The sequence below is a fragment of the Borostomias antarcticus genome (assembly GCF_949987555.1).
Source record: "Borostomias antarcticus genome assembly, chromosome: 17".
NCBI classification, from domain to species: domain Eukaryota; kingdom Metazoa; phylum Chordata; class Actinopteri; order Stomiiformes; family Stomiidae; genus Borostomias; species Borostomias antarcticus.
Genome location: NC_140250.1, coordinates 2,851,652 through 2,864,151, shown reverse-complemented (window position 1 = coordinate 2,864,151; position 12,500 = coordinate 2,851,652). Strand labels below are relative to the sequence as shown.

Sequence of the window (12,500 nt, the reverse complement as noted above, 5' to 3'; positions counted from 1 at the left end):
TGTGTGTGTGTGTTTGTGCGGGTGTGTGTGTGCGTGTGTGTGGTTTCTGATTTAGCACAATGGAAAAAGTACGGTAACTGACATGAAGAGAAAATTGAAAAAGAGGTTTTGGTGAGATATGCTTTCCTCCTCTCATCTCACTTCCTTCCTTAAATCAGCGAGAAAGAGAGAGAGAGAGAGAGAGAGAGAGAGGGAGAGAGAGAGAGAAAGGCGGGCGTACATGCATATGACAGCTCTTTTTTGGGTGACTCAAAGCAGGATGTTGAGACGGAGACATTAACTTCAACCAGGAAACCAAAGAAGATAAGGAGAGTCGAAACACAGCACATCTACTCTGTAGTGAGAATAAGGTAGCAAAGGCAAAACACACGTCTACATGCTGGACAATAGTCTGACCTGACCCCCGCGCGGCCACAGCGTTTCAGGAAGACCGGAGGACAGAGCCGTTCACCGACTGGCCGGCGGTCGAGATGAGGCAAGGCTGCGTTCCAACTCTGCTCCTACTGCTCCTGGTCCTGGTCCTGGTTCCATTCCTCACTCACACAGGTGGGTCCTGCATCCTCTGCTAGACATGCAGTACACAGAGGAAAGGGCTAGAAGAAGAACCCTTGAAAAAAAGGTCACGGCTAGAACGCTTTTCAGCTCCGCAAGAATGAAAAAAAGGACATTAGAAAAAAAAAAGGGGACATTAAAAAATATGGCAGAATTGGCTAAGAAGGCGAGATTATCGTAGCTGTATCGCTGACCTGAAAAGGGATTTATATTCAGATTCAGATATTGATTTTATTCGTCACATGTACAGTATATGGTACAGTGTTCAATGTACAGTGAAATGTTACTGCTGGCTCTGTGATGCGCTCTAAAAAATCACAATTGTAAATTACATAAATTACAAATTACACAAAGCTATACAAATAAGGATATATGGAACCTTACAGATATTTTATTGATATGATATATAGCATATCATTGCTATAATATTTGGTCTATATACGTACATATTTTTTGTGTGGATCTCAATTGGAAAAGACTAGGTTCTGTACAACAGTTATTAGTCATTACTAACACAATTCACTCATTTGAAATCAGACCCCAAAATGTTGATAACATCAGACGTTCACAATGTCATGAAGTTCACCCACTTAATGTGTGTGTGTGCGTGTGTGTGTGAGTACTGTACATGTGCTATGTGGGTGTGTGTGCATTCATGCTTGCATTCATGTAATTTATGCGTCACAAAGTTATTTCAGAAAAACAAAGTCTACATATCTGTAACAAAACCTTTTTCACACACTTTCACAATCACACACACACACTCACTCACACACACACACGCACAAACGTCCCCTTCCTCAGGCGAGATCACCGTGTCCTACGCCCGAGACGGCGTCGCCATCACCTGCCGTCTGCGCGGCTCCGACGGCGTGAGAGTGACCCAGGTCAACTGGTTCGTACGGCACCGGGGGTCGTCCAACCAGACCCTACTGGGTGCCTTCCACCCCGACCATGGCGCCTACGTGCCCCCGGAGCGTCTTGGCGGCGCCGAGATCCAGGCCAACGTCCCGGAGCGCAGCTTCACCCTGCGGCTGAAGGGGGGCAGCGTGGGGGACGAGGGCGGCAAGCTGTGCTGCATCTTCAACGCCTTCCCCATAGGGGTTTTTGAGCGCTGCAAAGATACCAGCGCTGCAGGTGTGTGTGTGTGCGTGTGTTTCATGCATGCGTGTGTACGTGTGTGAGTGTGTTTCATGCATGCGTGTGTATTAATATGTGCGTGTGTGTGTGAATGTTTCATGCATGCGTGTGTATGTGTGTGCGTGTGAATGTTTCATGCATGCGTGTTTATTAATATCTGCATGTGTGTGTGTGTGTGAATGTTTCATGCATGCGTGTTTATTAATATCCGCATGTGTGTGTATGCGTGTGTGTGTGTGTGTGAATGTTTCATGCATGCGTGTGTACGTGTGTGAGTGCGTTTCATGCATGCGTGTGTATTAATATGTGCGTGTGTGTGTGAATGTTTCATGCATGCGTGTGTATGTGTGTGCGTGTGAATGTTTCATGCATGCATGTTTATTAATATCCGCGTGTGTGTGTGTGCGTGTGTGTGTGTGAATGTTTCATGCATGTGTGTGTATTAATATGTGTGCATGTGTGTGTGTGCGTGTGTGTGTGTGTGTGTGTATCTAGCTGCCCAGGAGGCGTATTCTGGAGTGGAGTCACAGGTACAAGGAGCAGAGCAGTGGGCCCTGGTGATTGGTGGATTCCTGATGCTTTTCCTGTCAATCATCACCATGGTGTTCTATCTCTGCAAGTGGTGCCGCAAACTCCGCTGTAGAAGGTATCTATCTATCTATCTATCTATCTATCTATCTATCTATCTATCTATCTATCTATCTATCTATCTATCTATCTATCTATCTATCTATCTATCTATCTATCTATATATCTACCTATCTATCTATCTATCTATCTACAGTGTATCTATCTATGTATCTATCTATCTACAGTGTGTCTATCTATGTATCTATCTATCTACAGTGTATCTATCTCGCTCCCTCTCTCTCTGTCATCCCCTCTGTCTACATGTTACTCTCTCTCGTTCTCATACTCTCTCTCCCTCTCTTTCTCTCTCTCTCTCCCTCTCTCTCTCTCTATCTCCCATTCACTGGATGGAAAGAAAGGCCCACTCAGTGAAATGTGATCTTTTATGCTGTGTTCTTCTTTATCTAGGAGGATAGAGTTCAAGGTGCAAACCCATCTGACTGATCAGCGCTCAAACTCTGAGGTAATGTGTGTGTGTGTGTGTGTGTGTGTGTTGTGACCTATAGGGTTAGCTGCTGTACTTCTAGTTACAGAGTATAATGTAAGTGTATAAGTGTAATTTCTCTAACTGACCTCTGCTACCATGGAAACCAGAGCCTCTGATGTCTGGCTTCCTGTTGTTCTACTGACAACGTCTTGTGGTTACACTACCTGGCCATCTCGGAGGCAGCTCTCTCTCTCTCTCTCACACACACACACACACACACACACACACACACTCACACACACACACAATACATGTGCGCGTGTGCACCCACCCGCCTACACACAGACGCACCGACCTATTCTCTCTCACAGTTCTGAGATGTGAATAGAGAGGTGACGATAATATCTCCATTTTCCATTAAGCGCAACCTTTTTCCACTTTACTCGTGATTTCAAAAGGCCTGTTCCCTTTTCACTTATTTCAATGTTCTCTTCATCAGATTATTATTATTTATTAAATTAGTAAGTAATTTAAAAATGAGTTCAGAGAACATCCCATCGCCCAGTCTCTCAACACCCCCTCCCCTCCCCCCCTCTCCCCCACAGGAGGTCCTAGAGGAGCCCCCCCAGGCCTCTCTCCCCGAGCAGCCGCCCCCCCTCCCCGCGGCTCCCCCCGAGGGTCAGGGGTTCAGCCCCGCCAAGCTCTACGCCAAGATCAAACTGGACCTGCTGTACGGCCGGCTGTGGAAGACCTACCAGGGCACGTCCCGGGCCTGGACCCCAAACCCGCCCCCCGGGGACCCGCTGCAGGCTCACGCTCCGCCGCACAGGGTACAGTGACCCGTCACACAGGGTACAGTGACCCGCCACACAGGGTACAGTGACCCGTCACACAGGGTACAGTGACCCGCCACACAGGGTACAGTGACCCGTCACACAGGGTACAGTGACCCGTCACACAGGGTACAGTGACCCCTCACATAGGGTACAGTGACCCGTCACACAGGGTACAGTGACCCGTCACACAGGGTACAGTGACCCGTCACACAGGGTACAGTGACCCGTCACACAGGGTACAGTGACCCGTGACACGTCCTAGTGTCGTTTACACTGACAGAGAATGTTTTAGAGGACGTCTGTGACCGTGGAACACCCCTCTGTTTCAGTTCATTCTGATGGTTATATTGAATATTTATTGAATTACTTATTAGCCTGTTTAATGATTTTATGCCATAATACCCCCCTTATATATATATATATATATATATATATATATATATATATATATATAAGGGGGTATTATATATATATAAATATATATATATATTCATTTTTTTATTTTTTTATTTAGTTAGTTAGTTAGTTGTTTTTTTTACAGATCCTCATGGCAAAAGATAATTTGTATAATATAATAAAGGTGAATTAATATGGAGATTTTTACCTGCTTGTCCGCAGGTCTACTCTCTCCTCGGGGAGGTGCGTCCGGCAGCACAGGAATTGGAAGCAGGATCCGTCTCTCCCGACCTCCAGCCTCACCCCCAAGTGACCCCGGCTGAGGAGAGGTCAGAGGTTAACCCGGACCTGGTGACCCCAGTTGACGAGGGGTCAAGGGAGACGGCAGCACACCCAGAAGACAGTCCAGAGGAAGACCGTAAAGGAGACGTCACACCAATATGAGGAGTTCCCACACACCTGACATAGCAAAAAAACACATAATTGATCATTGTTAGCAGCAATACCAAAACATCATTGTCCTAGACAGTGAGTGTTTAGATCGCTACCCTCTTTTAAAAGGGTAAAGGATATCAGGATTTGGGGATTTGGTGGTGTGCCCTGTGGATACAATTCTGAGTTGATTCTACGATTTTAAGAAGAGTTTTGATCACAAGAGTGAACTATAATCATCTGTGATCCCAGTGGGATATTTTGTATGCAAGTGCTCTTCAGAATGCTAGCTTGGGTCTTTACGAGGCTACTTCTCACTATGCTCTGTAAATATCAGCTGGCTTAAACTCATATAGCCCATGAAGTGCCCCTTAGTACTTTGTATGAAGTAATTCAGGTCTGAGTTTGTCATTAATTTTGTATACAAAACTTAAAATCAGTCGCAGACGCTTTAACAATAGGCTTTCTTTAAGATGCTATTTGTCTTGCAGTTTTGCTAATTTTGCACCGAAATAATATGCATTTAATTATATCTTATGAACTTAATCTGTATTCTATCATTTCTCGAAGTGTTAAAATATTAATGTTTTTCATGACTTGAATTCAATAAACATGGTAGCTTAAATTAAATGTTTTTATGTTCCTTTTTGATATCACAGGCTCTTGTCTTCTGTCCACGACCAGATACACGACGTGTCTGTTGCTGAATTCTCTCCAGCAGGTGGTGGCTAATGACCGCTGAAGCTCTGACCCTGTGCGACACTTGCGACAGGGTCCAGTTGCCTACTGACTCTGACACCAACTTGCATATTTTGGCTTTTAAACATTTGCATAATGTTTATTCACTTCATTAAATAATTCTGCGAGGCAGAGAATATTGCTCAGTCAGTCTGAACAATATGCTTCACCGGCCAGTCAAAACAAGACGCTGTGACCAGTCAACATTACTGTAAATGAGGAACAGCGGTAACAACTGTCTCTCCGTCTTGAAACTATCGCGTCAACGGAAAAGGAAATCGGAGGCAACCCGGGATCAAAGTCCACTCACCTGGGTCAAAGAGGATATAATGTTAATGATATTCTAATGATATTCTAAACTTCTATTCTAAATGTGCCCGGGTCAGGTAAGGTGATATTAGGCTACGGATCTTGCGGAACTGACGGATAGTCTGCAGAACGTAAAAGGACGTACGTAACCGGTCACGAGTTACAGTAAGGCAACTTAAGAAGTTGCGGATCGGCTACTCTGCAATTATAGGTGCTGTTACATCATTCTCTAATTCAGATTAAATTTATAGAAAAGCAGGAGGTAAGATATAACCTATATGCCTAGTTTAAGATAAATTGCAATAATATTAATCGTTATACTAACAAGATAAAGCTATTGGGGATTTTAAGGCTACATGTGATTTGTTCATAGTAGACTACGAATAGTCAGAAGTGTAACAATGATTGAATCAAGGAACAAGGAATGAATCATCCATAGGCTAGGCTACAGTAGGCTCCTATCAAGGGGAAAGCTACAGTGGCCTATTTGTGGCAGTTTCTTCACTGTGCATTTATTTTGAAAAATGTAATAGCCTATATATAGGCTATGGTCGAAAACAGTTGCCTGACATTGCATTACATTCTGGCAATCATTCAGATGTAGATTTTATTTTAGCCAAACGTTTTTCACCTACGAGTAGCCTAATTTGCCTTGGATCAAAGCTTCAAATGACGATTGACCATAGAATTGCCATCTTTTAATGTTAGAAACCTAGAGACAATAGATACATTATATGAATACTTGTCATTTGGACGTAGCCTACTGCAACTGTGTTGACATCCTTTGGAGCCGACAACTGATTAAGATCTGGGACACCGCTGCTCTGGGGCATCTCCAGCAGGGTTGCCATGGCGACGACGAGGGGCTGTCTCGGGGAGAGCGACGGCCTGACCTTCTGGTTGGCCGAGGAGGAGGACTATGACGACGTCATGGCCATTTCTGATGAAATCTACGGAGGTAACCGTGATGATGATGATGACGTCACATGTCACTGTGATATGAGCTGTGATGTTAAAGTCAAGGTTGGTGGTGGGGGGTGGGGGGATATCCGTGCGGCCATAATGTAGGCTATATGGGTTATCATAGTGTTGAGACCACTAGGGTTATAGGTTTGAGGCCCACTTTCCTTTTAAAGAGGTAGTAGATTGTCTTACCCCTGACCTACTTTTCTTTTTGTAGCACCAGACAACAAAGATGCCTTAAACCATCTGCTAAACTGCCTCTCCAGTATTGTGCAGTGGATGAATGACAATTTTCTTAAACTAAACCAAGAACAAACTGTCCTCATTGTTGGCACTAATGCCCAAAGAAATGAAATAATAAGTAGACAGAAATCTGGCCACACAGGTAAAACCAAAAGTGAAAAACCTGGGTGTTATCCTTGACCCTGACCTTAATTTTAAAAATCATATCTGCAACGTTACTACTGTAAGACAGGCTTCTATCATCTGAGCAACATCGCAATAATCAGATCCTTCCTATGGAGGAGGACTATTGCTCGGCTGCAACTTATTAACAACTCAGCAGCACAAATTCTAACGAAAACCAGGAAAAAATAATATAATATTACACCTATACTGGCATCTTTGCACTGGCTCCCAGTAACGTTGAGGATAGATTTCTTTTACTTGTGTTTAAGGCTTTGAATGGTCTAGCACCCTCCTACCTGTCAGACTGCCTGTCAGAGTATGTTCCAGATGGCTCCCTCAGAGGGCTTGGTGCTGATCTACTGAGGGGGCCTCCGGGTGATGCCTCCATCAGTAGGTACAGTACGCACCGAGGGTTTGGAACATGCCCCCCCGCCCCCCTACATTAAACAAGCAACCTCGGTTGACAGTTTTAAGAGGCAGCTCAATACGTTTTTTTATGACCTTGCTTTTAATTGATTTCTTTTATCTCACTCTTTTCTCGTTTTATTGTATTTTACTGTATTATACCATTCTATTTGATCTCACTTCTTTTATGGTTTTCCATTTTTATTATGTCTTAACTGATGTTTTGCTTTTAATGTTTCTTATAATGCACTTTATTTTTTAATATATCTCCATTGTTATTTATGTTTTAGTTTTTAATGTCTTTTTTGTAAAGCACTTTGAACTGCATTTTATGTCACTAAAGGTGCTCTATAAATAAAGTTTATTATCATTAAAGTTTATTAATAATGCACTTATTGTAAGTCTCTTTGTAAAGTGTCTAGCTAGAAGACGAAAATATGAAATCTATTTTGAAATTGTGTGCTCTGACTGCACTGTAAGCTGCTGTGGATTAGAATATCAACTGAACAGTGGGTGTGGTCTGTGTGTTGCCGTAGGTAACGACTACCTGCCGTACCGCTACCACTCGTGGGTGACGGAGCCAGACAGGGTGGTCGTACTGGCCAGGAGGGAGGGCAAACTGGTGAGACATCCCTCCATCCCACCATCTGTCTGTTCCTATCTGTCTTTCTCTCTCTCTTCATCTCTTCCATTCTCTCCATCCTCTTGTCCCCTAGGTGGCGCTGGAGTCGGGCCTGGTGGTTGATAACGGCTGCACGGTAGTGGTGGAAGGCCTGAGGGTGTGTCCAAGCGAGAGGGGGCGGGGCGTGGCGGGCGTCATCCAGCGATTCACAGACGGCTACATCAAGAGGCTCCGCCCCTCCATCAGGGTCAAGCGAATGACCCGTGGTGATGACCCCGGACCGGAGAAACTGGCCAAGTTCACTCTGCTGGCCAGGCGGGTGAGTGGGTCTGTGTGTGTGTGTGTGTGTGTGTGTGTTTATGCACATGCCTACAGGTGTGTGTGTGTGTGTGTGTGTGTATGTAGGCTACATGCCTACAGGTGTGTGTGTGTGTGTGTGTGTGTGTGTGTGTATTTGTGTGTATTTGTGTGTGTGTGTGTGTGTGTGTGTGTGTGTATTTGCGTGTGTGTGTGTGTGTGTGTGTGTGTGTGTGTGTGTGTGTGTGTGTGTGTGTGTGTGTGCAGGCGTGTGACAGGCAGGGGAGTTGTTATATAGGCTGTGGAGCCATAATGTAATTTTTTGATTGTTCTTAAAATAGGATGTGTACATGCAGTTCACCTATTGAGCCCAAGGTGGAGCATAGGTTCCAGGGTAATGAGCCACAGGTGTGTGTGAATGGAGGAGGCCATACAGTTTTTGACTGTGACCGTGAGAACGTGATGAAGCGTGATATAACGGGACGGGCGTCTGATGAATGGTACCATCCTGATTATGGACAAAACTGATACATACCTTGCTAAGGTGATCATAATGTAAATATTGTTACGGTAAATAAATGGATCACCACGTCCAAAGATAATGCATGGACAATGGTTTGTTTGTCAACTTTGACACGCGTCCAAACAGGCTTCATTTCATTTCATTTCATTTCAAACCTTTATTTATGCACGAGAGGCACTGAGATTGAAAGTCACTTAAATAGGCCACATGTTGAATTCATTGACTCTGTATAATGAGGAGCTCCATGGGGAGCCTATTGCCACACACACACACACACACACTTGCTCGGCTGTCGTTTGTTGCTGGCAGGAAGCTCTCTGTTGGCACCACAAGAGGCAGTAGTCCCTCCAGGTAGGCTATCATTGAGTCTACACAGCGAATCAGAGAAAGATTATTCAATAGCTTCGTCCCTCAGCTGAGTGTGAGTTTGGAACAGGGGTGTGCAACCTCTTTAGCCCCTCTCCAGCAGCTAAATGAATAACTAAATGAATATATTACTATTAAATACATTTCTTTATTACTTAAATAAATGGTCAGGTTGGCATTCAAGTTAGCTAACTAGCTAGATAGCAGCTAGCCTCGTGAAACCATCCTGATTACGCACACATTCTGATTACGCTCACATTCTGATTACGCTCACATTCTGATTACGCTCACATTCTGCTCTCACAAATCCATCTGGATACTCTACATAGAGATCCGTTTGTGCCAGATCAGAAATGATCTCGCCAATCAGCACTGATTCTGAGGAATTTGAAATTCAAACAGCTACCCTAGGCAGGTTTAGGTGTGTCGATAGCGAGGAGCATTTGAGGTTAGCACGTGATAGACAGTGATAGACTGATGGTTCATCCAATCACCTGCCAAGTAGCAACAATTATTGTTGTGTAAACAATACAGAGATCCCAGATGGTTATGTGACGCAAACCATCTGGCACGTCTGGTTAAATAGCAGCAAACAAACTACATAGAAATTCACCTGAATGCAGGAAATGTAGCTCAAAATTTCCCCTCTGGATGCACCCCCCCCCCCCCCCCCCCCCAAACCCTCAATATGTCCCCCCTGGGTGCTCACCACCAGTCCTGAAAACAAATTTAAGGGGAAACATTGGCTTAATTATAAGGCCCAAATATGGTTTGTGGCTCCAGTCAGATTTTGTATTAATTTTTTGGCCAAAATCAAAATTATTTTGATAGTAAAGGTTGCTGAACCCTGCTATTGACTATGAGTGAAACTAAAACAAAATTTCCTGTCAAAATTAAGAATGGTAGTTATTCATAGCAAAGTGGTGATTCTGCTTGTTTGCTAGCTAATTAGCTATCTGTCTAGTTATTCTAGATATTAGCTAGCTAGCTTATCCAGATATACAGGTAGGCTATATGCTAGCCTAGCTTCCTAGCCATATGATTAGAGATATTAGAGACTACAGTGATAGCTAACACATAATGGCCTACCATGTAGGCAACTTCTCTGTAACTATTTGTGCACTCTCCTGTTAGTCATGTCTCTCTTATGAAGTATCTAGCCCATGTTTACTGCTCTGTATTTGTTCTTAGCCAATAGACAAACATTTTCCAGGAGCTTGCTTGATCGTCTCGTTGAGAGAGGTCAGGGAAGAATTTTTACAGCTCACTTTTTGGGCCCCCGGGTGAAACTGTTATTTTGTTTCCCTCTGGAATATGTAGGGGTGGGACCTATGCCCACCCTCCCATTCCTCTCTGTAAAGTGCATTGTGTTGCTTCTGTGTATGAAATGCGCTATATAAATAAAGTTTGATTTGATTTGATTTGATATGATTCAGTGAGTAGTTCCTAGTGAATGGCAGTGTAGCTACCTAGCTAGGCAAAGTAGCCTAAGTTATGCTAGCTATGTCTATCTATTGTAAAGCTAGCTAGCTCGCTAAGGGTCTGGTTAGTGCTACTAGTCAAACTATAAAGAGCAGCTATCATAGTTGTGTCTGAGTCAGGACCTGTCATTGTCTCTCCCTGTTTTTTATGCATGGCTAGCTGGTTCCGTCCTACTAACTGGTCCTGAAGAGAAACAAGCTGGCACCAGCCCATAAGCCAGGCACCAGCCCATACTCCAGGCTAGACCTGGTCTAGTTACATTACCTTGTTCATTTATCACTCTCTCTCTCTCTCCCGCTCTTCCTCTCTCTTTCTCTCTCTCCACCAGGCTGCTCTCTCATTGGTCGGCGAGGCAGACTCTTTCCCCACCTTCATCTCTCACCTGAAGAACAAGCTACATTCCACCACTGGAACAGAAAGTGCTCCAGGTGTGTCCGTCCCTCAAATGGTTCCCCTGGGGAATGAGCAGCAGCTGAGGAAGGTCCTCCTGGACCCTGACCTCTCCTCCAGGACCCAGCTGCCCGGCGGGGCCATCATCCAAGACTGGCAGCCTCTGCGGCCAATCGAGGCCAACCTAGAGATCCTGGGGAGGCGGGACCTCACCTGGTTGGCTGACAACCAGGAAAAACCCACCTTCCTTAGCTTCTACACCCCGCCTTACCCAATCCCATACGAGGGAGGGTCAGTGCGTCTGAATATCGACATGTTCGGGACGGACGCAGCCCTGGTGCGGTTAGCGCTGGTCGGCCATCTTGAGAAGGTGTTAGAGAGGGGGGAGCTGAAGGGGAGCGTGATGGTGCACGTGTACATGCACCGCTCGCTGTGGGAGGAGCTACGGGGCTTCTGCGAGGGCGACACAGGGGTGACAAGGTGCAGGGACTACTGGGAACAACTTTTCCTGGAGAGAGGGATGTAGAGAGGATGAATGGAGAGAGATACATGTGATGTAAGTGAGAGATAGAAAGAGAGAGAGAGAGAGAGAGAGAGAGACATTAGCCATGCAGTGCATGATCAATACAGGTGTGGGACTATTTCAATATTATGTTCAATAGATTGAAGAAACTGAATGTAAGTAATCTCCTAACCGATTAATAGTTAATCGTAGCAATGACAAATCAATTTGAAGAAACATTACAAGAATCATTTATCAACATTGTGTAACGTGCCTTCAGTCATCATCATTAATATAATCAATAAAGGTTTCCATATATATCTATATTGAAATAGAAACTATTAAAGGAATGAAATGTTGTATAGCGGGTTGCTTGTCATGATTTAATCTGTTTTGAATGACTGATGATGTGATGAAATCAGCTCTTAAAGGAGTCGTGTGGTACAGTATTTTCGACATTTAGCCCTATTTGTGGTCTGTCTACCATGAACCTGAAACATAGTGACCATAATTTCACTGATTGTTCCAGTATTGAGCTAGCTGCAGTTTTTATGCTGGCTGTCAGTCAGAACTCAGACCTGACATAGTTCAGATGGAAAACGGTGATATAGAAATCTGAACTTTTAACTGCCAACCTTCCTAAAAGACCGTAATGATGTCATACAGTCTGTAAAGACCCTAGAAATACCTGAATCTACCATTCTATGCACTCCAGATGTGGAGAGCTTATATTCTAATATTGACCACCAGGGGGGTCTAAATGGCACTAAATCATTTCTTGAGCCAATTAGACATTGATACCTCACGCAGAGAATTCCTACAAGCAACTGAATTGGTGTTGACAAAAAACTATTTCAGTGTGGGAAATGACTACTATCGAATATCTACTATCGAAATTAGTACTGTTTACAAGTTACTGTTGTTTTGAAATGCAGAGGCGAAAGGACCTATGGTGTTTACAGGATGACTTCAGAGCTTGGTAAGTATAAACCATGTAATTCCTGAACTTGAAATCCACGTATATCATACTTTTTAGAGTTTTTCGAGTGTGCCCACAGCTAGCAACGAGCCAGGGTGCACGC

At 44.2% G+C, this 12,500-nt stretch overlaps 1 protein-coding gene across 5 annotated transcripts; it reads left to right on the top strand.

Annotated features, from left to right (window-relative positions):
• Positions 1–5,199: 5,199 nt before the first annotated feature.
• nat16l (N-acetyltransferase 16, like) lies at positions 5,200–11,696 on the top strand. Of its 5 annotated transcripts, none has more exons than XM_084451505.1 (5): positions 5,200–5,601; positions 6,303–6,418; positions 7,773–7,858; positions 7,953–8,177; positions 10,855–11,696. In XM_084451505.1, exons 2-5 carry the CDS (start codon positions 6,310–6,312, stop codon positions 11,440–11,442), a joined length of 1,008 nt encoding a protein of 335 aa, XP_084307631.1. In that variant the 5' UTR covers positions 5,200–5,601; positions 6,303–6,309; the 3' UTR covers positions 11,443–11,696. The 5 variants fall into 5 exon arrangements, with proteins under 5 accessions (XP_084307631.1, XP_084307627.1, XP_084307629.1 ...); XM_084451501.1 differs by having other exon boundaries at positions 6,300–6,418; XM_084451503.1 differs by having other exon boundaries at positions 6,220–6,418.
• Positions 11,697–12,500: the final 804 nt, after the last annotated feature.